The sequence below is a fragment of the Pteronotus mesoamericanus genome, unplaced genomic scaffold (genome assembly GCF_021234165.1).
Source record: "Pteronotus mesoamericanus isolate MK-2021 breed Mesoamerican mustached bat unplaced genomic scaffold, CSHL_Meso_final contig_94, whole genome shotgun sequence".
Classification (NCBI taxonomy): domain Eukaryota; kingdom Metazoa; phylum Chordata; class Mammalia; order Chiroptera; family Mormoopidae; genus Pteronotus; species Pteronotus mesoamericanus.
Genome location: NW_026555285.1, coordinates 8368215 through 8392942, shown reverse-complemented (window position 1 = coordinate 8392942; position 24728 = coordinate 8368215). Strand labels below are relative to the sequence as shown.

Here is a 24728-nt window from a genome sequence, read left to right as displayed (position 1 = left end):
GCGTAAAATGAAACTATTTTATTACAAGTTGTATTTGTGTTCGAGAATGGTTTGGGATGAATATGTTAACATAGTTTAGAAGAGACATGTTACAAATAAATATTTTATGCTTAAAGTCTATTATTCCGGCTGATTTAAATGAAAAAAACCTTCTGTTCAAGAATAATTTGATCATTTTAATTTTTTTCCTATAGGAGTAAGCATTGCTGCATTAAAGAGCCAGTGTGATGCTGCTTCACAGACTTCTAGTCACCAGTTAGAAACCCATGATTTAAGGATTCTGATTAGCTCTGGGTGGCAGAAGTCATTGGTTAAATCATCATCATCCTTAATAAACGTTTTGGGACATAAAGAACAACCTGTGAAAACTTCAGTTACAACATCAATTTCTGAGCCTTGGATCCAAAGAAGTGTCTATAGGTCATCTAATGCTTCAGCTAAAGGTAGTGATACACAGAAAACATTTTTTTCTTCTTCTCCTGCCTATTCATCTGAATCAGAATGCTCAAGTCCAAGTCCTGTTATTTTCTTAGATGAAGAAGGATATCAAAAAAGTTTAAAAGCAAAACTCGAGTTACCTAAAATTCCTGTAATGAAAGATGATATAGAGGATTCAGACTCAGAAATAAGTGAATTTTTTGATAGTTTTGATCAGTTTGATGAACTAGAACAAACTTTAGAGACCTGTCCATTTCTAAAAGATCCTGTCATAGGGAAGCCATTGCAAAAGAGAGGGCACAAACATGACAAATCTTGTCCTGTGACCAGTACTATGAATCCTCAAATATTCAAGTTTGATCGTCCAGCTCTCCCAGCTAATGTTAGAAAGCCCACACCTCGTAAACCGGAATCCCCTTACAGTAACCTGTGTGATACTCCAGATTCCCCTCGCCCGGTGAAGGCATCTGGGGAAGACAGTGGCTTGTTTAGCCCCATTCGATCCTCTGCTTTTAGTCCTCTTGGAGGGTGTACACCTGCTGAATGTTTTTGCCAAACAGATACTGGTAGAGATGGGGTTCATGAAAGTCATGATTCTGTTTATTTTACCTATGAAGATTATGCAAATAGCATTTCATGTGAAGTACTGGATGCGGTTCTCCATACCCAACAAACTAATGTAACATCAAACACTGATAGTGTTAAAAAGGGAGAAAATAAAACCATAGCTTTTAAGGGTGGAAGCCTTGATCAAAAAAGTAAATCTAAAAATAAATCCTTAATGATTAGAGACAGCATTCAAAAATTTGCAGCAGATCTTGTGGAAAAAAGTTTTGGCAGTGCATTTAAAGATTTGCAAAAAGGAGTTTCTTCATGTACCAATGCATTGTGCCATTTAGCCATCAAATTGACAGCATCTGTTTTTCAGATGGCATTTAATGAACTGAGAAGGCAGCGTGCATTTTCATTGAAACAACGTGCCATTAGTGGTTTGGCTAATTTTTTGGTGAGTGAAGCTTTATCAAGTGCTTTAAAAGATTTACAGTATGTAAAGAAGCAGATATTTACAAATATAGTTGCAGGGTTTGCTGCAGATCTTGCTGAAGAGCTTGTTTTTGAAGGCATCATGGAAGTGTGTCAGTTTTCATATCCTTCAACACCTGCATCTCCACCGTGTTGGTCTTTTGACTATGAAGATAAAGTAGTGAAGTCATATGCAAAAGATCTGTCTGAATCTGTAATCCAGGAAGCATTCATTGAGCTATCACAAGTTGATGTGATCTTTACAACAAAGGCAGCAGTTAGTGTTTCTACAGATAATGTAAAGTATGTGAGTGCAGAACATATTGTGCCATCAACACAGACCTCCATATGTCCCCCTACTTTCAACAATCAAGCAATTATGGTGACAAAACCAATGCAGGAATATAAAAAAGAATACACTGTACAGCAGGCCTTATTTTGTACTTCCGGAATTGTGTCTTCTATACCAGTGCCCCTGGCAGGAAGTGCCCTTCTCCCATACCACTTTTCATCTAACATATATCAGGCAAAGTCTCATCTGTCATCTGGTAATAGTAATTTGAATAGTGATTCTACTGAAGCACGTGTTTCCACAAAAAACGAAGAAGAGGAAGTAGCTTGTCTGAGAAATATTTGTTTACCTTCAGAACATAATTTAGGTAACCAGAATGATTTTAAACCAGATAATGATGATACTGAAATGCAAAGGTCTTCCAAATTAACAAGTGATCCTGTGATCATTAACAACTTTTCTGCAGCAATGGTACATTCAATAGTAAATGAAACTTTAGAGTCAGTAACATCATTCAGAGTTACAAAAACAGTTGATGAAAACACAGACTGTTTAACTGAAACAGTAGACGAAAAAACCCCTCCTTTCTGCTATGATCAAGAGACACTGCAACTGAGGGAAGCTAGCAATAAGGGCTTGTCTGTTGATGGATTATCTAAATCTATTATTAAACATTCCATTGATAAAAGCAAACCAGTGATCCCAAATGTGGATAAGAATTTGGTACTCAGGGAAGGAATGCCTGTTTCTGAAGAAGAGTCACAGTTGACCTTGGAAAATATTCCCAAATTTCTTGATGTTCAAGATCACTTAACTCACTGTTCATTTTCAACAGGAAAGGGTTGTATTCTGGATAAAGATTCTATAGCTCATGGATTTTCTTTAGAGACACTACCCCACTGTCCAACTATGACAGATCAGAAACCTGATTTGAAGGAAGTTGCTAAGGACAAATCAGTGAAAAAGTATAATTTGAGTAATACAGCACCTGAGCCCTTATCTTTTGGGCAAGAAATCCCTTTTGCCCATTCACATACTTTCTCATCTGCAGTGCTTACGTGTGTAGATGGTTTGCATGTGGAAGATAAACAGAAAATCAGAGATAGAAATGTAATACCTAATACTCCTCCGTCAACTCCTCTAGTACCATGCCAGGCTAGTTCCGATTGGGATATCAAGAAGTTAACCAAAAAACTCAAAGGGGAATTAGCAAAAGAATTTGCACCTGCAACACCACCTTCTACACCTCACTACTCATCTGTTGGTAGTTTGTCTGAAAATGAACAAAATACTATTGAAAAAGAAGAGTTCATGTTGAAACTCATGCGATCACTTTCAGAAGAAGTTGAAAGTAGTGAAGATGAGGAGCATCCAGAAGTGGATGTGAAGTCAGAGCACTCAGGGAAGAAAGTTCAGTTTGCCGAAGCATTAGCTACCGACATCATTTCTCTCGCAACTGAAATGGCAGCTTCCCATTTAGATAATAAAATAATTCAACAACCCAAGATTAAAAGCCCGTGCCTAAATATGCAGAGACAAGGAAGTATATCACCTACTTTGTTAAATTGTTCAGATGAAAATTTACAAACATTATGCAATTTTGCAGGTGATATGGCAGCAGAAGTCATTACAGAAGCTGAGAAAATAGCAAAAATTAGAAGTACGCAATTTAGGCAAAAGACAAACAGTTGCTATAGTGATGGTGACCAAAATTATAGATCAGAAGAGAAATTGAATATAGAGACTGTAGCACACCTAAGAGAAGTTGATCCATTTATTCTTTCATTACCACCAAGCTCTTGTATATCAGGTCTGACATGTAAGTATCCCAGCTGTGAAAGCGTGACAGATGAATATGCAGGACACATTATCCAAGTACTAAAACAAGAAGGTGGTAATAGTGAGTTAATAATGGATCAGTATGCCAACAGACTTGCCTATAGATCTGTCAAATCAGGATTGCAAGAAGCAGCTAAGACAGCCAGAATGAAATGCAATTCAAAAATGTTCCTCATGCAAAGCTCACAGGTGAGAACCAACAATGAACTCCTCATGTTCTTAAATAAAGAATACTGCCAAGAAGTAGATAAAAAAAGACATGTTAAAAGAAGCGGAGGTTTCCTCTGTAAAAATCAAACTTGTGAATGGACAAGGGATACATACAGAAATGAGTGCCCTGCACTGTATAGTTTTTCAGCCTCCCTTGCTCACAGCATAACCAGAGATGTTAAAAAAGAGCTGACAGTGTCTATAGTTAGCTTGCCAAAATCCTCAACAGATTCTTGCCTTTATGAAAAATCTGGATGTGATGAAGATACCGAGTCTCAGACTGAACTAGAATTTACTAAGTCTTTTCAGCCTTCCTCACAAAATCACAGATTTTACCACAGTACAGGTAGCTTAAATGGGTATGGTCATGGAGAGAATGTTGTTCAAGCTATAGAACAATATGCTAAAAAGGTAGTGGATGATACTTTAGAACTAAGTTTAGGATCTGCAGTTTTCCAAGTGTCTGAGACCACAAAAGCAGCAGATAGGATCACTTATGCAGAAAAGTTGTCACCTCTTACAAGTCAAGCTTGCAGATATTGTGACCATAAAGAACTCCATGACTGCAATGGAAATTCACCTCAGCACTCTTTCAGACATGATTTACTTGCTCATGGTAAACCAGGTTCTAATTCAAAATTCAGCAACATTTATCAGGAATCCAGAGTTTTTCACCTTGATGTCCCTCAAATTCAAGTTGATCTTGATAAGAAGACAGTACTTGCTGAGAAGATAGTCGCTGAAGCTATTGAAAAAGCAGAGAGGGAACTGAGCAATACCAGTTTGGCAGCTGATAGTGGGATTGGACAAGATGGTGTTAGCTTTGCTGAAAGCCTTACCACAGAAATAATGACATCAGCGATGGTGAATGTTGAACATGCCATTAGCAGGTAAGTTTTAAGTTTCTTTTGGGTTTTATGATAAAATGAAGAGTTAACCTCAGTCATATATGTCTTAGGTCCTATTCAGAAAGGCAGGATTATTTCTAACCCTAAATTAACAATTTTTCTCTATTAACATTTGTGTATTGTTTTATACCCTACATATTACTTTCACATACATTGTTCATTATCCCACAATAGCCCTTTGAGGGAATGTATTAACCATTTACCATGGTAGAAGATGAAGCTAATCACCTTGTCCAACCAAGTTCACAAAGCTATGAAGTAGGTAGTGTGAATCAAAGGACTAGCTGGATAATATATAGTAAACATACAGTATTACCCTGTTAATTTGCTATGCTGAGATTAAATTTTTATATAACATTTTCTTTTTTCCTGTTCACAAAGGTAAGAGTTTTGTTTTTTTTAAATAAGTAGCATAATTTAACCAAAGTGCTATTAGGAAGATAGCAGAAATTCTTCAAACACTTCATCCCTGACACCACTTCTCTTGGTAGACCCACAGTCTAAAGGGACAGTTCATTCTGATAGTTCCACAGTGTCCCCTTCTTCTGCGGCTGTGTATTAACACCTTAATACTTAGTGAATGACTACCGCATCATAAATCTAGTGGATAATATAATAATGAATAAGATGTGATCCCTTCGTCTTAAGGAACTATAGAGGAAGGCAGATGTGTGTGGACATTGCTAAAATAAAACTGTTTGTTAAAGCAACTAAATTAAATCCCACGAACTACAATCAATATGCTGAAAATAATGCTAAATTAATGACAGTTTATGGTTTTGTAAAAGTTATAAATTACCAACTTCAAATAAACTTTCATTGTTAAAAAAATTTTTTTTTCACTTTTAATCTTTTTCACTGGGCCAGCACCAATACCAATTTGCATTATTAGTTTGTAGGATTATATTTGTTAGTCCCACTGGAAAGAGAAAATGCCGTGAGTGGAGGTGAAATTTAATTGAATTACATGGTATCCCAGATTATTTAGTAGCTTTTGTCAAAGCCATGACAAAAACCGTTTCTTTCCTGTACCATGCAGTTTGGTCCTGATCCTTGACTCTAAATTATTTGATAGCACCCTCTTGAAATGAAAGATGCTGTAGGTTTTGGTGAACTATGGGAGGTCACTTTTGCTGTGATCCGGTAGCTTTCTTTCCTCTAAACCAGGGATTGACAAACTATAACCCATGGACCAAAACAGACTCATTACTTGTTTTTGTATGGTCTGTGAGCTAAGAATACCTTTTACATTTTTTAAGTTTTTGGAAGAAAGTCAAAAGTACTATTTTGTGACATGTGAAAATTATGTGTAATTCAGATGTCAATATAGCTTGTCTGTGGCTGGTTTTATGACCTAATGGCAGAGGTGAGTAGTTACAGGAGATTTTATATGAGGTCTGTCCAGAAAAAGTCCAGCCATTGTTAATATCATGAGAACAGTTTCTGTGGCATGGATGTAACCTGCAGCCAAGGAGAGTGGACTGGAATGCACATGCGTCAACAATGACGACAACTTCGTTATACTGGTTAGTGGGAGTGGTAGATGCCATTGAGTGAGCATGTGTACTGTGTGGCTGCTGCATTCAAAATGACTGTGAGTAGAGCAGTGAATCTGCATTCAATTTTGTGTTAAGCGTGAACATTCCTCCATGGAAACTATTGGGAAGATTCAGAAGGCTGCAGCTATGGGCAACTGGTGATTGGCAGCTTCAGCATGACAGTGCACCTGCTCGTGTATCAAGGCAGGTGCAGAGTTTTTTGATGAAACATCAAAGCACCCAGTTGACTCAGCTGCTCTACAGCCTAGATTTGGCACCCTGTGACTTCTGGCTTTTCCCAAAACTAAAATCACCTTTAAAAGGGAGGAGATTGCAGACCATTGATGAGATTCAGGAAGATGCAGTGGGGCAGCTGATGGTGTATTGGGAGAACTGTGTAAGGTCTCAAGATGCCTACTTTGAAGGGGACTGAGGAGTCATTGTCCTATGTACTATGTTTCTTGAAGCTTCTTCAATAATTGTCTCTTTTTAATATTACATGGCTTGGGTACCTTCTGGACAGACCTCGTGTATTTGGCAACACCTAAATAGTCACTCCTTGGCCTTCTACAGAAAAACATTGTGGACCTTTGTCCTATACCCACATTTTGTTTTTTTGTTTGTTTATGGCTGTATATTGGTTTCTAATATGATGCTAGACATAAGTGGTTAATGTACAAATGAATAACTGCTGATAAGCTGGAGCTGGGCCTTTCTACATAGAAGCAATTTTTCTCAAACAAAAGTGGCCTTAGGCTATTTTAACTTTTCTTCCTTCCCTCCACCCTTCTATCCCAGCCTCATGGGAGGATGATTTTCTAAACCTAGACAATTCTATAGATTAAAGTGTGTCTAAGACATCCCAGGGCCTGTCAAATCCCTTTGCCATTGATTTCTCAGTATTTTCACTTTTTCTTCTTACGAGCTGTGTAAGTAGCTAGGCCCTTGAAGTTCTTTCAGTAAGCCAGTACTAATTGCAACCTTTTATCCAAGCTAGTAGAATGTTACTCCATATTTTTTTCTTTTTTTTTAAATTAATAATTGTGTTAGGGTTCTATAAATGATAACTATTTGAAATTAATTAGTGTTTACAATGTAGTGTTTCACATTTTCTAATGTCAAAATGATTTGTCTTTCAAACTTTAACACGGAGCCATTAAAATGGGTTATTTTAAAGATTATTTGGATTATTTCACTCATAAATCTTTGACTCATGAAAATAACCATAAATATTTCACAAAGCAATGTTGTATGGGGGGAAATGGGGTGCATGAGTGTCAAATGGAGAAATATAGGATACTGAATTTTTAGAAGAACAAAACATATAAATTATATTTAGAGTTATTTTCTTCTGCACCAAAATACCTAGCAGTTACTGAAAAACAAAACAAACCTCTTCTCTGGACCCCATCTAGTGGGTCATTTCAGCCAAAAAACCATTAGATTGTGGCACATATCAGGAAGAGTGTTAAAAAGAGAGAGAGGACAAGGTAGTAGTACTCTATTATGGTTCAAAACTATAGTGTTATATATTTGTTTTTAACAACTGTATGAGATTTTAAAGTCAATTATTACCCAAGCTATTTTATTGATAAATTTTGTGACAGAGGTAAATAAATGAACTTATTCCTACAAAGGCAAAACAAACATTTTATGTTAATAACTTTAAAAGGAATTAAACATAAAGCTTGCACATAAGAGGTCTTACTCTATTTACCAGACCTTTAGCAAAACTAGTCACTGACTTACTAAATAGCGCTAGGTTGATGGTTCAGCTAAAATGTGACTTAGTGGACTCCTGGTGGGATTGAGACCTAGCCACTCCTTTTCAAAACAGAAACAAAAACAAAATCTAAAGAGACAAAATTCACACTGGGACTAGCCTTAGAATCTTATCTCACACCACCTTCATTTCAGACAAAGAGGAAGGAGAGCTCTCACACAGAAACTGACTTCCTCCTGTGGAGGAACAGAGAAACAAACCCAACAGACAATTAAAAGCAATAAACAACAAGAAAAGCTAACAATGCTCAAAGTCTATATATCAAAGCCAGAAGAGCGCTCCAGCCGAATCCCACGTTGGGGAACTGTGGCTTTTCATTGCGCCATGCACTGCTGAGAGTGGCAGGGCCGTGGCTCACAGCCCTGCACACCAGAGACTTACCCAGTTTGAAAGTTTGGAGTCTGAAGATGCCCCAGAAAACAGGTTTACCAGATATTTGTTACAGAAAAGCCCAGATTTGGTCCGTAGATCACCAGATGACCAAAGGCCATAAACCAAATGGGCTTTCTGAGCACAAATCCAGTCTCTTACTGAAAAGTGATGGCAATGGGGAGGGTGCCGAGAGTTGGAGGAGAGCCCCCAACTGAAATCACTTGGCAGCTGCTCGGGAGTCTCCAGTGCAGGCAGCCAGTGGGACTCCCCACCAAATACCAGATTTACCTGAGTCCTGAAGTCTATCCCACCAGAATGGGCAGAATTGAAACCTGACAACCACCAAGTCCAGGGCTCAGATTATAATTGCAATTTTATCAGTTCCAGAGGCTAGCAGTCTGAGAAGGTGGTGGGTTAAAACCCTAACACCCACCTTACCTTGAACTTCTAGAAGCAAGTTCATATGTGGGAAATGTAGGAATTTGGAGGGGGATATTGTAGGGGGCGTGCAGACTTGCTGGTTCTCTGGAGAGGAGGGCCTGAAAGGGAAGTCTGCAACTCCTACCCAAGCCGGCTCCTTTGTTCCGATGTTATCCGTCTATTTGCATTAGAATTCCTCTTATTCTCTTCCCAGAGGACTGTGGTTTATGGCTGAGGAGGTTTTGTATTCTCTGGTTAAGGAGGAGATGTATAAACCGTTGCTCTCAAGTGCACTTGGTTAGGGGAGATAAGGTCTTGTGATTCACTAGCTGGCTGTAAATTGCTCAGACTGGCTTTGTTTCATTTTCTTGTCTCAGTTGCCCCATTCCACTTGCCCAGTAATTTCCTAGCTTCTTACTATCCTCTCATTCCCCGCTTAGAGACTTCCATGCCTAAACTCTTCTAAGGGTGATGATGAGGGAGTTGATTCTCTTACAAATGCTTCGCTTATGCCTTGCTGGCAAAGGGTTTAGTCCCTGCCTTTGTACAGCATGGAAGTCTCTCCCTGCCGGATGTAAGGGAGAAAAGGGAATGGGATTTGAGATTGGGGCAGAGAGGCTGTGAGCTGATTCTTCTGAAGTAGGGATAGGATGGAATCTCCAAAGCATCATCATCTTGATGTGGGATTGTTGTATCCAGTTCAAGCATCTAGTCCTGATATCAAGTGCATTCAGCCAAAACACTGAGTCTCGTTTCAGGAGGTGGTGATGTAGTGTCAGGAGCTGGCGATGCAAATGGCTTCTAAAGTGAGGTCTGTATTTTGTAAACAGGCAACCAGGTAAATAAGGTCATACTATACACTATATGAAAACAGAAAGAACACAAAGGTTAATGAACACAGTAAATCATAAACCAGTTTCCGAGTCTGCAAGAGTGTCAGACGAAAAGACTTCCAAATACTTGATTTTGCTATTATGAAATTAAGCAACGACAATATGATAGATCTTCCTTTTCTATAGTTTAAATATCTCTGGTGCTATCATCGGATGCTCGGTAAATTCTGTATAGCTGACACTACATCAGTAGTTCTCAATAATCCCAAATTAAAGGATGAAAGAAGAAATGAAGAATGCCCAGAATTAATTCTGGTTAGTATATTTTAAATACAAAGTGAGAACAGCCCCAAAGAGGAAAGCAGTTGGGAACCTATTCTAGGCACTGGGTATATAGAAGGAAGTAAAACAAGGAGAAATATGTGTTCACTTGGACTTTAGTTAGAATAAGACAGTCAATAAATAAGTGAAATGTGTATGTGACGTGGCGGTAAGTGCTTTGGAGGGCAGCTAAAGCAAAGAAGGGGGTGGGGGTGGCGGGGGCGGGTGGCAGCAGGTAGGGCTGGTCTGCAGTTTTGAACAGGTTGCAGGGGAAGCAACTCTTGACAAAGTAATATTTAAGCGAAGAGCCAAAGGTGAAGAGAGAATAAGTCATATGAGAATTGGGGGAGAGGGTTCAGGCAAAGGGGAGGGACTGCATTTTGGAGAAACAGCAAAGAGGCTTGAGTGGCTGCATTGAGTGAGCCAGAAGGAGTAGTAGTAAGAGATAAGGTGGAGGTTATGAGAGGTTATCCTACCAGATAATATGTTATAAGGATTTGGCTTATTCTGATTGGTGAGAAGCCACTAGAGGGTTTTGATCAGAAGACTAACATTTTCCTTCATGTTTAAAAATACAACTTTAAAATACTATGTTGATAATAAAATACATGGGTAGATATGAGGGGGGACCCAGAAAAACTGGAATTTATTTATAAATTGTATATGTATTTTTACATATTTAAACTTCAGTCACCTTCCAAGTACTCTCCATTTGATGCAAAACACCTATTGAGACTTTTTTTTTCCACTGCTCAAAACATTTTTAGAACTTGATTTTGGTGCGTTTTAATGCTTCTGCTATTTTTGTTTCACCTCTTTTACATCAGCAAAATACTTCCCTTTGAGGACATTTTTCATCCTGAGAAACAAAAAGAAGCTGCTCAGGATGAGGTTGGGTGAATAGGGAGGGTGGGGTGTAGGGGTCATGCTGTTTTTCATTGAAAACTGCTGAACACTCTGTGCAGTGTGGGCAGGTGCGCTTGTAAATCACCCATCATGAAATGGGCAAACACCGAAAGAGTCTTCCAAAAAAATTCACTGAAGCTGAACGCAGTCTCTCACAACATTGCCAGCTGGTGCACTGATATAGATGGGTTCCTAGAATACTCACCTAGCGGGGAAAGCCTGTACTAAAAGGGGCCTGCTCTCCAGAAGATAATTCTGTTTTTTGGGGGGCCCCCTTTGTACAGTAATTGAACAGTGGATGGCCTTTCCTGTGAAGATAGAATAAATATATAAATGTTTCTTTATTGAAAAAAAAAATGAGAAGGCCTAGGGTTATGATCCACACTCAGAGTCTTGAAGAGATTTGGCTAGTTTAACTGAAGGCTTGATTTGACAGCACCAGAATTCTGTGAACTACTATTTTTTTAAACCATAAGAAGGGTTTTGTTTTGTTTTGGTACAAACAAAAGTACTATCTTACAAAGCCGATGGAAAACTTAGGAACTTATGCTCCTTCATAGTGGTCCCAGTTTAAAATACGAACTGCTTTAAAGAGAATTTAGATAAATGATGCACTTGGGATGGATGGGTGTTGGTAGGTACCGCCATTAACTCAAATTAATAAGGTATCCTGCAGTCTCTTTTTAGCAGATTAAACAAAACAGGTAGGTGGACCACTGGTCTAATGCTGCATAGCGTTTCTTGTTTTTATTCTCTTTTATTATCAGATGAATAGTCTTATAATTCATCATCTGATGCTTTTGATTTGAATTTATATTTTCTTTTTTTAGTCCGAAAGAAATAGAAAACTTTCAGTCAGCTGAGTCTTTTGGGAGCCAGCAGATGAACCTCAGCCTTGGCGATGACAGCATGGGTAGCTGGTCCAATTTAAGTTTTGAAGATGAACACCAGGATGAGAGCAGCAGTTTTCATCATCTAAGTGAAAGGTAATTAAAATTTTACATGTAACTGCACAGTTTAAGTCCTCAGACCTCAAAAGTGAGCTACAAATTTATATTGAGTAGTATTTAAAATTATGAATTTGAAAACATTATTTTCAAAATATATTTTATTATTCACAATATATTTCTAATGGTTTTTGACATTTATTAAATACAGTAATTAGCCTCGCTAATTTCCTTTGGAAGTGCCAGTAGTTGATGTGAAAAACTGTTGCATGCATTTGATTTTATACCCTTAAAGCTTTATCTGGACATTTCATGAATTTGGAGGGAAAATTTTTCTTTCTTACTATGAAGAGGGTACTTTTTTCTTTAGAGCAGTGATTTTCAACATTTTTCATCTCATGGCATACATAAACTAATTACTAAAACCCTGCAGCATACCAAAAAATAGGGTTTTTGCTGATCTGACAAAAAGAAAAATGAGAAAGGTGTAATTTTGGTTCATTCACAAGGGACAGATATTGTTGTATTGGCTGTTATTTATTTTAATTTGACAATCCTTAAGAGAATAGAGATTAGTGCCCCTGACTAAATAGTCAGGTGTTGCATGTTTTTAAAAATTCTTGCGGCACACTGGTTGAAAATTGCTGCTTTAGAGGATAGGAAAAAGGACATTTATCTGTAAGAGGCATCAAAATGGTCCTGTAATTTTCCTGATATTAATGAAGGTAGTATTTTTTGGGGGGAAGGGTTCCTTATTTGTCCTGCTCCTCAGGGAAAAAAAGATGACCCAGAGCATTTGTATTTGAATGACTGAAAATATATAAACTCATTATACAAGTACAGTTTGGTATAGCAGAAGGCACTTACCTCATACATAACCTTTCTTAGTTAACTTTATTCATACTGAAGTTATGAAATATTTTATTAATTGTTACATAATTGTTTCTTATATTCTTAACTCCATACAGGCATTTTTCTGATTAACCATTAAAATTCCATAAAATCTATATCCCCACATTAGCTGATAATCGGAAATAATAGCATCCATAGCTGAGCCTAGGGAGAAGAGAGGGTTCTCAGCGTACATACTTCCAATTTTGGGCATATGTGAAAAGGTTCCTTTGAGGCTTCAGGTGGAGGGGGAGGTAAGGCCATTAGAGGAGGGAATGAGGGAGCATAAGGAAGGAAGTGGCTTTTCACCTGTTAGAACATATCCTCTCAGAGTATTTGGTTTGATGCTTGGATTAGCTAGGACATATTAATGTTTTTATAAAATATCTATTTTGTCATAATTTCTTAAAATGTGGTATAAACCATCAATATTTCTTAAAATCTAGGTTCAAAAGTGGCAGTCTTTAAAACTGGTAGTGCCCTGGCTGGCGTGGCTTAGTGGATTAAAACTGGTAGTAAAAAGTCGGGGGTAGTAGTTAGAAATCATCATTTGGCTTTTTCCTGGAACTTTATCTAGACTGGACTATGAACACTTAAATTCTCTCATGTTTGAGGAACATGGGTTCCTAGAATTTCAGTGAGGGTTGACATTGTTCCTTAGGAAATACAGGTGTTAAAATGGGAAATCTAGGGTTAGAGGCTACTGGCATTATGAGGGTTGTGGCCAGTTGAACAGCTCTATGTAGAATGTTATCTAGTTTGATTTGATGAAAAGAGGGAGACATCTACCAGGCTCTGCCCTTGGTTCTGTCCTGTACAGCATTATTTTATTAATGATAAGAAATACTCATTTGTGAATGACTCAAAATGAAGAAGAAAACAATACAACAAATAACAAGTGCTGGTGAGGATGTGGAGAAAAGAGAACCCTCATGTACTGTTAGTGGGAATGCAGACTGGTGCAGCCACTGTGGAAGACAGTATGGAGTTTCCTCAAAAAATTAAAAATGGAACTGTCTTGTGACTAGGCAATTCCACTTCTGGGAATATATCCAAAGAAACCTGAAATACCAGTTTGAAAGAATATATGCACCGCTATGTTTATAGTAGTGTTATTTTACAATAGCCAAAATAGAGAAGCAGCTCAAGTTTCAATCAGTAAGCTGAGTGGGTAAGAATGCAGTGGGAGGCCTTGCCAGGTGGCTCAGTTGGTTGGAGCATTGTCCCATACACTAAAATGTGGTTTTGATCCCAGGTCGGGGCACACGCCTAGGTTGTGGGTTTCATCCCTGGTAGAGCCTTTATGGGAGGCAGCAGATCAATGTTTACACATCTGTGTCTCTCACTTTCTCTTCTCCTCTTTTTTCTCTCTCAAAAAAATCAAATACATTCTCGGATGAGGATTAAAATAAAGCACTGGGACATTTACACAACAGAATACTATTTGTCCATAAAAGGGAAGAAATCTTATCTTCTACGAGAGCATGGATGGACCTGGAAAGCATTATGCTCAGTGAAATAAGCCAGTCAGAGAAAGACAAATACATGATTTCACTGACATGTATCTAATGAACAAAATGAACTAACAAAATAGAAACAGTCTCATAGCTGTAGAGAATAGACTGACAGTTGTCAGAGGGGAGGGGAGTTGAGGGATGGGTGAAAAAGAGGAAGGGATTAAGGAAAAAACTGTGAGATACAGACAGCAGTATGGTGATTACCAGAGGGAAAGCGGGTTAGAGGGAGGTAGAAGACCGTAAAGGGGGAATAAGTGGTGATGGTAGGAGACTTGACTTTGGGTGGTAAACACACAGTATCATATACAGATGATGTATTATAGAAGTGTATACCTGAAATATAACAATTTTATTAACTAGTGTGACCCCAATAAATTCAATGTAAAAAAAAAAGGATGAACAGATAATTCCATTAACATAACCAAGGTTCAGGAAAATCAAATTGGGCTGAGGCTAAAATAACTATGTTTAGCATGGGTAAATGCATTTTAATTTAATTATTTATTTGAATTAATTATTTGAGACTTAATTATTTGAATTGAGGATGGCGAAAACTTGGTTTGATAGCATTTTGTCAGAAAAACTCCTGTGGTTTTAATTGACCACAGTCTTTATAAGAACTGTTATGCTTGGTAGTAAGGTTCAGGCACAAAGAAAAAGTTAGTGGGACTCATCCAGGATTGGAGTGCTTGTTGGCCATATAACTTCCAGGACCTCACATCCCAGAGATTGATCACTAGGTTAGTAGAAGGTCCCAACAATCTGCATACTCAATAAGCACTTCAGATAATTTTAATGCAGGAGGTTCAGAAAACACACTTAAGATATATATGCTTTACACGTTTTGTCTTTTGATGGCATCTTCTGTACAAACTGCTGTTTTCTGGTACAGAGATCATGGTAGGAGACTGAAGACTTCAGAGGTTTGGACACACTTGCACTTTACCTCTAAGTAGGAAGTTCCACAGAAGGCAACAGTTAAAAAAGAAACAGTAATCTCAGATTTTTACAAGTGTTCAGGAGGAAACAGTGATCTCAGATTTTTACAAGTGTTCAGGAGGAAACAGTCATCTCAGATTTTTACAAGTGTTCAGGAGGAATTTGATCAGAAGGATAACTGGTCTGTGTACATGAATCTCAAGTATTTCAGCAGTTTGTGAATTTTTAAGAAGTTATATAGTAGATTTTCGTAGGAGATAGGGCTGGACTTGCTGAATTTTTTAGATAATTTTTATGAGATGTGTCAGAATTGATGGTACTCTTCATATGGCTCAAAGCCACATAAGGAATTTTAGATCCTGATTACCAGTGGTTTGCGATATGCCTGTCCTTGACATAGGAAACAGGAAAAGACACAGAAAAAAATGATGGAAGCAGAACAGTGTTTGGGAATGAAATAGACCATTAAGTGAAGAAGTGAAAATGTTTAATGTTGGGTTAATGTAGGATGATCTTACCTCCCAGTTTGTTTGGGACAGTCCTGGTTACATCTGTTCTGGTGTAATCACTGATAGTGATGCCTGTCTTTTTCAGAAGTGCCCTGGTTAGGTGAAAAATCATACATGGCCATCCTAGTAGAAGTGGCATTTTATAGATAACTGACTTCAAACCTCACCTCTTTCAAGGGGCAAAATGGGAGGGGGGACTGAGGTTAGGTAGAGGGAGTTTGACCATTTTTTTTCATGTTCATCTAATGCTAAGGTGATGGATTTTTATTAATTATGAAATTGGGGAATTATTATATGGGTAGGAATTTTGTAATTTTTTTATTTAGATAATTCTGTTAATAGAAGTAAATACAGTGTTTGAGATCATTAATTTTCTCTGGCTAGTAGCTCTTTGTTCACTCTGTATTTCTGTATTTTCTCAATCATGGTTTGTTTGAAAACAGACCACATGGGCAAGATTCTGGTTGTTTTAATAGTTTTATGATAGAGCTATATTTGTTTGAATATATGTGAAAAGATACTCAGTTTTAACTTTTATTATCATACATTATAGTCTGTCACAATTTGATAGAGGTAAACATGGATATGTAAATTATTCAAAATTGCTTGGAAACCTCTTAGAACTTTTATATGAGCATTCATTTTTGGTAATTTTGTTAACATTTACTGATGCCTATAAAGTGATTTTATATTTCTTTTTTCACAACCAAAATTTTGGTTCATATAAGTATTAATTTTTATAATTTCCTAGCCTAATATGGGGGAAAGATAGCTGCTTTCACTGCCAACTAATGTGCTTACTAATTATTTTAATGATTAGAATTTTAAAAATTGCATGTTTAGGTTTTAATCTGAAAGATTGAATTTAGTTTTGTTTCTGAACACAGTTGCTTTTTGTTTTTTATTGCTTTGCTGAAGTTTTAGGATATAATTGCTCTCTTATTTTGATTGGATAGTATAAGAAGTTATTTGTATGGCCCTAGTGACTGGCTGAAGAGAAAACTATAATGCTTGACTAAATCTTGGTTAGTCAATATTCTGAGGAAAATGTATATTATTTGCCACCTACTGAATTATATATAATATATGAAATGAAGGTAATTGACATAATAAAAGTAGTTTAAAATTAGAAAACTTTTTTTTCCAACTGCCTGCTCCCCCAAGTCCATCTCGGTTTGCATTATCTAAAGCCTGAGAGAATGTTAACCTGTGGTATTTTCTTTTTAAACTTACTCCAAACTGAGGAATATTGGCTTTGTACAAATTATATCATAACATTTGACAGACATTAATTTCATTATGAAACAATTTCTTGCATTCATTTGCTATCTAAAAAGACGTTGTCTTTATCTTTAAAGTAAATATACATTTAGAATGATTTTTATAATCTTTTGAGGACAGTAATAAAATGTCCAAATCTCTGAAGCAGTCAGCCCCTTTTACAGTGGCAGTAGTGGTCTCTCTTTACCCCTGTGAATGCTGCACTCCGTTGTGGCAGCTTCAGAATATCCACAGTTGTCACTGACAGAAGCTGTTCCAAGGAAAACCAAGGTTGTCTTTACTGTTCATTTTCTAGTTCAGCTCTGTTCTTTTCTTCCTCTGGCAGTAATGGTAACAGCAGTAGCTGGAGCAGTCTTGGTTTAGAAGGAGATTTGTATGAGGACAATTTATCCTTTCCAACATCAGACAGGTTGGTCCAGTCCAGAAACTTAAAAACTGATGAGTCTTTCACCACTAATGCATGATGCCGTATTCTTAAAACAATGTGGGTTACACTGCCAATATGTATCAAGCGGCCCTTCTCATATATTTTGACATGATTCTGCTTGATAAATTACATCTTATGAAAAAAATTCGGCTCTGCTATGATTGACATCTAATTGCAAAATGTGTTACTTTTATGCATGTGTTGCTTTGCTTGCTGTTTTTCATTCTACCAATTATGATTTCATTAAAAAGAGCTTGCTTCCTACAGGATTTCTGTTCTTTTGTTTTGGTTTGGTTTTTTTGTTTGTTTTTGTATGTAGTTTTATTTCCTATGTAAGAAAAATGTTTTTACTATGTTAAAATATATAAATGGCATCAGAAGCATTAATAAAATAATTATTTGTAGCATTTTATAATATACAAATGCTGTGTTATCTAAAACCAAATTAGTAGAATATTTTGACTTCAAATTATTTTAAATTAAATTTTATTATGAAATTACTTGGTGTTCTATATATAATGGCCGGTAGAATTTCTTGGTTATTGATAACTTATCTAGGCTTCATTTACAATTTAGATTTTTAACATGAAATGGTGTGAGAAGCAAGGCTTCCTTTTTTGTCATTTCTCCCCTTTTTAAATATCATATATCACATTGTAACATTCATTCTTTACCACATTTTAAGAATTGGTTTTAATAACATTATTAAAGTTTTTAAAAAAAAATTATTTCTGTTCTTCTATTCAAAAAGTGATGGGCCAGATGGTAAAGATGAAGAACATGAGGATGACGTAGAAGGTAATTGACAATTTGTTTTTCAGAGTGTTTGCATGTTTTTTTGTATAAGGTTCCCTAGAAGAGTCTTTAATTTTTATATTTGTGCATTTCATCGGTTAGGCTTTGGGTTATTACAAATAAGGGTATTTGCATTATAAATCAGGCTATTCTCAAACTAATTTATTCAGTGTCAGGTCTTTGTTGAGCAGTTTGTATTATTTGATTGTTAAACTAATGAAGTAGTCATTGATATGAAGACTGAGCTCGTTTAAAAGAGCTATTCAATTATTTGAGAGGAAATATGATAAACTATATAATTATCTTTTTCAAAATATAAAATCTGTCCTCATAAGGTACTGTTTATTATAACTATGGCATATGTCATAGTTTTTTTCAATAACTTCTAGAATTAGTGTTTAATGATAATCTTACATAAATCATATTCCCTCTTCACATTTCTTCCCGAATTCCAGTTCTACACCCACACATACACATATTTGAAGAAAATATTCAAATCTTTCTTTAATGAACATAGTTGTGAATATGTAAATACTAGATACCATTAGTCACAGAGTTCCTGTGATTTGTAATCCCTAATTCAAACATGTTAGACTGTCTGAGTGAATATAAAAAGCATGTTCAAGCTGAATTTTCATTGTATTTAGATGGTTATTGAATTTTTCCCCCAAATCTTACTTTTTCTTAATTATGAAAATACTAATAATTCTTTCTATAGAGTGGCACAGAAAAATAGTCACACTGTAGGAGCTATTTGATTCTGAACCAGCGATTTTTATCATTTCTTTAGAAATGGGTAAACTGAGAAAGTTACCAAAATAAATTTCTTGAAATGTACTTTGTAACACCCAAGTTTCCAATCAGTTTTATTACCAACCGTACTCTTCTTGTTTAGGAAAGTCATGTACCAATTTTTGAGCTAAAATCCTCAGATGAATGATTACTACATTAGAGTTCTAATGCCTCTGCTAAGAAGACATTCTTCTCATATAGGGCTTCTAGAAGTAAGCTTTCTCATCAGGTATAAAATAGAAGTAGGGCGATACTTTCTGAGTTATGGATAGGCTAGGTAATTGCTTTATTTTTGTTAACTAAAAAAGTGTTGATTTTTTAATATGGAAAAGTTACATACTTTTTTCCAGGTAATACCTGTGAGCAAAGTTGTTCCAAAGGCTATATACATGGTATAAATGCATGTGGTGAATATTTTCTGTGAATGAATACTAACTTTACTGAGGAATGATTAAGAGAAAAGAAGATACAAGTTAATGTCAATATAAAATGCATTTAGAAATTTTTACTTTTAGCACTAGCCAGGCTGTTCAGGACTTCTTTTGTGAGTACCTACTCACAAAATCAGGAGATTAATTATATGTAAATCTTGTGAGATTATAGTCTCCTCTCATTACATAGAAAATTGCAGCCAACTCACAAACTTTTAAAATTAGAAATTGATAAATTAGGAGGTAGATTGATGTAGAATTATAGAAAGATTCAAAATAATGGAACTTATAAGGAAACAACCCTCATTTTTGTTGTGGCTGTTGTCTGTAATTTTAGGATGTCAGTCCCTTCTCAGGCAATCAGGGGTTCTGAACTAAGAAAGCCAGTAGTACAGACAAGCCTTGGGGAGACAGCTTCAAACCCCATGACCACTACAGGAATTACAGAATGGTCTGGAGACGATATTTGGTACCATAGTGCACAAAACAACTTTTTGATTGATAGTGGGGAGAGAGGACGGAAAAAAAACAGTACATTTATTTTCAGAGAATAATGTGGTCAGCTTTTTAAATGAAAAGTTGTTAGGGGCCTGCACATATCCTAAAAATAATTAGCAGTGGTCTAGAATGTTCTGCAGACTGTAATAAGGAATTGGGAACATTTACCAACGAATTTTCACCCCTGCCAGCATGCCCTGCTGCTCAGTTTGTGTGCTAGAGGGCCCATGTCTGAGCACTGCTTATTGTTCAGACATCACGAAGCAGCAGTGTTGAATCACTAGTTTTACAGTCAACAGGGATTCGTCCTATTTTATGTTGAAAACATAATTTTCATTCAAAAAGAAAATACATGTGAGAGCAGTATCTTATTTATAATAGGGACATACCAGAAAACGCCCTGGTCTACCTTTTGGGATTTAAGTGGTTGCATATGGCATTTTCCCTATTTTGCCCGAAGAATGAAGTGAGTAAGAGCGTGGAGCCAGACTGCCTGTGTTCATATCCTGGCTTAGCCACTTCTTCCCTGTAGGACCCTGGATCTCCCTCTGCCTCAGGCACTTCACCTGTAAAATGGAGATGATAATAGTTTCTACTTCACAGGGTGGTTTTTGGATTATGGGACTGTGTGTTATCTAAACAGATTAGAACAATACTTACTTAACTATATACTGTACATATATTGGCTGCTGTTATTTCTCTTAGTTCAGAAAGCTTTTCTTAAAGTCCATTTAATATGTTTAGTTGAGGTTTTTATTTGTGTGTTTCATTTGTATTTTGATTGTAATCTTGACTTTATAGTTTTATTTTCTCTCCTGTTACCTGCAGATTATATTCTGACACAAATGAAGGCATTTATGGCACTTCAGTTCAGTGCCTCAGAATATTTTTACATTTGTACTCTCAGTAGATGATTGAAGTTATTCTTTCGTTTCACATTATTTTGCCCTTTCAAAGAAATGTTTTAGTTTTGGTGTGGTTAAGAAAGGATGGGTTTTTTTCCAAGCAGTCATTGGAATCTTAAGAAATGGAAAATATTTACATATCCTTGGAAACCAGAGTATTAATAGTGGAATTGATGAATTTCACTTCATATTGTTTAAATTTAAATATCAGGTTTGGGGCAAGCTGGAAAGACTCTGCTAATAACGAATATTGACCTGGAGCCATGCACAGTAGACCCTCAACTAAGGATCATTCTTCAGTGGCTTGTTGCCTCTGAGGCTGAAGTTGCAGAACTTTCTTTTCATGACTCTGCAAAGAAGGAGTTTATACGAGTAAGTACCTGCCTTATAGGGTGACTGTGAGGATACATTTAACAGTGCATGATGTTCTGTGTCACATGATTGATCTAGTAAGATGCCCATTGGTAATAAAGTGGGTTAATGTTTAGGCAACAGAGTATGATGGTTGGGTTCATATATGAACTCTACCACTCTCTGTGGTGTGCCTTTGGGCAAGTTCACCAATATCCTTATCTGCATGATGGAAGTGAGTATAGAGATTGGTGAGAATTAAATGTAATATTATTAAAAAATTGCTTAATCTAGTGCCTGGCACATCCTAAGTTCCCAAAGTTAGGTGCCATTAATAAAACATTTTATGTTTCTATGAAAATACTGAGTTTTTCTTTGTATTTAATTGATTCATAATTGTGTAGTAATACTTAGTATGTCTCTTTCTCTATTATTCCAGTTACATTAGTATGAGAAGCTAGCAAAATCAAAAGCCAGTATAAGTTTAAACATCCAATAAGGGACAGTGGACCACTTGAATATTTAGTAACTTATTAATAAAACATTCAGATTTGATGCACTCATTGGATATTTTTATCTTAACACCGAGCGCCTTGTTAAGATTTCCAGTTTAAGGTTTTTGTCCCAGAAATTTTCTTATCAGGACTTTGGTTTAATCTTACTGTAGGGTATAGAATAGTGTAATGAATAACATATATAAATTGATAAATAATAACAAAAAAGAAACAGTCCAGCTACTCTTGATTCCTGGTCCAGAATTTACAAAAGTATTGTTGAAAGAAGTATGTGAAAAAGTAATGTGTAAAAATAGTTTTTTAAAAATATTTGTTTTTACTTAGTTTTTTTTGGATTCTTCCAGTTTAGGTGTCTGTTTTGGGGTAAAGAGAGAAAATAAGAAAAGGATGTTCAGGAAACAAAATATCAAGGAGAAAGAATGCGCAAGGAATGTGTTAGAACTGATCTTAGGGAGGCAAACATTTTTCAGTCATTTAGTCTTAGATAAACTGAAGGCTGAGAAAGGCCATAGGCAGATCTGAGTATGATACTGCCTAAGTAAGGAGACCTCGTCCCCATGTTAACCTTGAAAACCATTCTGCCAGTTCCTCAAAAAGCTAAACATAGCATTATTGTAAACCCAGCAATTCCACTCCTAGGTATATGAAAGCATACACCCATGATAACATTGTTCATAATAGGTCAAAAGTGGTAACATCCTAAGTGTCTATTAACTGATGGATAAATAAAATATGGTGTATCCATGCAATGCAACATAATCTGCCAATAAAAAGGAACGACATAGATATATGCTATATCATGGAGGAACCTTGAAATTATTATGCTAAGTGAAAGAAGCTGGTCATAACTGATCATGTAGAAGTAGATCGTTTCATATAAGTGATTTCATTTATATGAAATGGCCAGAATAGACAAATCTATAGAGACAGAAAATAGTGATTCCCTAGAGTTAAGGGAGTTGAGAGAAAGGGGAGTGATTACTAATGTGTAGGGCTTTCCTTGTGGGGTGATAAAAATGTTCTATTGGTCATGGTGATGGTTGCATTATATGAGTAGATAATGCTAAAAACCAGTGATGGGTATACTTCAAATGGATGAATTGAATGGTATATGAATTACATTTTTATTGATACATAATCAAAAGCTATTTTTAAAAAGGCTAAGCATAGATATGTTGTAAAAAACTCAACTAGTTTTTACAGAACAAAATAGAAAAATAAAATGAGTGAAGATGTTCCGATTAGTGATGGAAATTTATTTAAACCTGTATTTACTTTTGTTTTTGAGATGTAATTGATACAAAACATTATATTAGTTTCAGGTGTACAACATAATGATTTGATATTTGTAGATACTGTATTGCAAAATTAGGATCACAATATTTTACTTTTTCAGTTGTCTTTTTTTGATACGTTAACATTTCTTAACTTACAAAGCCATGTTTCCATTGAAGCAAGAGGGCGTATTAAAAAAAAAAAAAAAAAAAAAGCAGTGACTGAAAGCCACCTGAGATCAGAGCAAGCTGCATTGTTCCCTCTTGGACCCCTTCCCCACATATAGCATCACAATGCAGCAACCTGGGTTGCCCTGCCCTGGCAAGTACCTAAGGCTACACCCCTTCCAACTTAACAGGTGTGCTGAGACAAAGAAATATGTCCCAAATGAAAGAACAGATCAACGCTCCAAAAATAGAACTAAATGATGAAGAGATAGCTAACCTATCAGATGCACAGTTCAAAACACTGGTAATCAGGATGCTCACAGAAATGAGTCTGGTCACAAAATAGAAGAAAAAGTGAAGGCTATGCAAAGTGAAATAAAGAAAAATATACAGGGAATGAACAGTGAAGGGAAGGAATTTGGGACTCAAATCAATGTTTTGGAGCAGAAGGAAGAGAGAAACATTGAACCAGAACAGAATGAAGAAACAAAAATCCCAAAAAATGAGGAGAGGCTTAGGAACCTCCAGGACAAATTTAAACATTCCAATATCCAAATCATAGGGATGCCAGAAAGATAGGAGGAAGAGCAAGGAATTGAGAACTTACTTTAAAAAAATAATGAAGGAGAACTTTCCCAATCTGGTGAAGGAAATAAACTTCCAGGAGATCCAGGAAACTCAGAGAGTCCCAAAGAAGTTGGACCCAAGGAAACACACACAAAGGCACATCATAATTACATTAACCAAGATTAAAGATAAGGAGGGAATCTTAAAAGCAGCCAAGAGAAAAGGAGACAGTTACCTAGAAAGGAGTTCCCATAAAACTATCAGCTGATTTCTCAAAAGAAACCTTGCAGGCAAGAAGGGGCTGGGAAGAAGTATTCCAAGTCCTGAAAGGCAAGGACCTACCTCCAAGATTACTCTGTCCAGCAAAGCTATCATTTAGGATGGAAGGGTAGATGAAGTGCTTCCCAGATAAAGTCAAGTTAAAGGAGTTCATCATAACCAAGCCCTTATTATATGAAATCTTAAAGGAATTTATTTAAGAAAAAGAGGATGATCAAAAACTATGAACAGTAAAATGACAACAAACTCACAACTATCAGCAATTGAACCTAAAACAAAAACAAAAACAAACTAAGCAAACAAGTAGAACAGGAACAGAATCACAGAAATGGAGATCAGATGGGAGGGGGAGGGGAGAGAATGGAGGAAAAGGTACAAGGAATAAGAAGCATAAATAATAGATACAAAATAGACAGGGCAGGTTAAGAATAGTATAGGAAATGGAGAAGCCAAAGAACTTGTATGTACAACCCATGGACTTGAACTAAGGATGGGGGGTGAATGCTGGTGGGGGAGGGTGCAAGGTACAGGGAATAAAGGGGAGAAAAAAACGGGACAACTGTAATAGCATAATTAATAAAGTATATATTTTTTAAAAAGGCACAGTGTATATTGTGGAAGGAAAATCCACCTCCTTTTATTAAGCTTGATGTTGTCTTTGTTATTTTGTGTTTCTCATTGAGGGTGTGGCAGATGTAGTCAGGTTGAGAATTTCCTGTAGAAATGTAGTGTCTGTACTCCCACACAGAATATCCTCTT

The 24728-nt window shown here is 36.4% G+C and overlaps 1 protein-coding gene across 4 annotated transcripts in view; it reads left to right on the top strand.

Moving 5' to 3' along the window:
- Nucleotides 1–24728, top strand: part of AKAP11 (A-kinase anchoring protein 11) — a 55773-nt gene that overhangs the window by 27025 nt on the left and 4020 nt on the right. For 3 of the 4 annotated variants that reach the window (XM_054586379.1, XM_054586380.1, XM_054586381.1), the window contains 5 exons: nt 195–4692; nt 11714–11869; nt 17293–17376; nt 18146–18192; nt 21027–21187. In XM_054586379.1, the coding sequence (XP_054442354.1) occupies nt 195–4692; nt 11714–11869; nt 17293–17376; nt 18146–18192; nt 21027–21187 (4946 nt within the window). The remainder of the gene's footprint in view (nt 1–194; nt 4693–11713; nt 11870–17292; nt 17377–18145; nt 18193–21026; nt 21188–24728) is intronic. The other variant, XM_054586383.1, reaches the window with a different exon arrangement.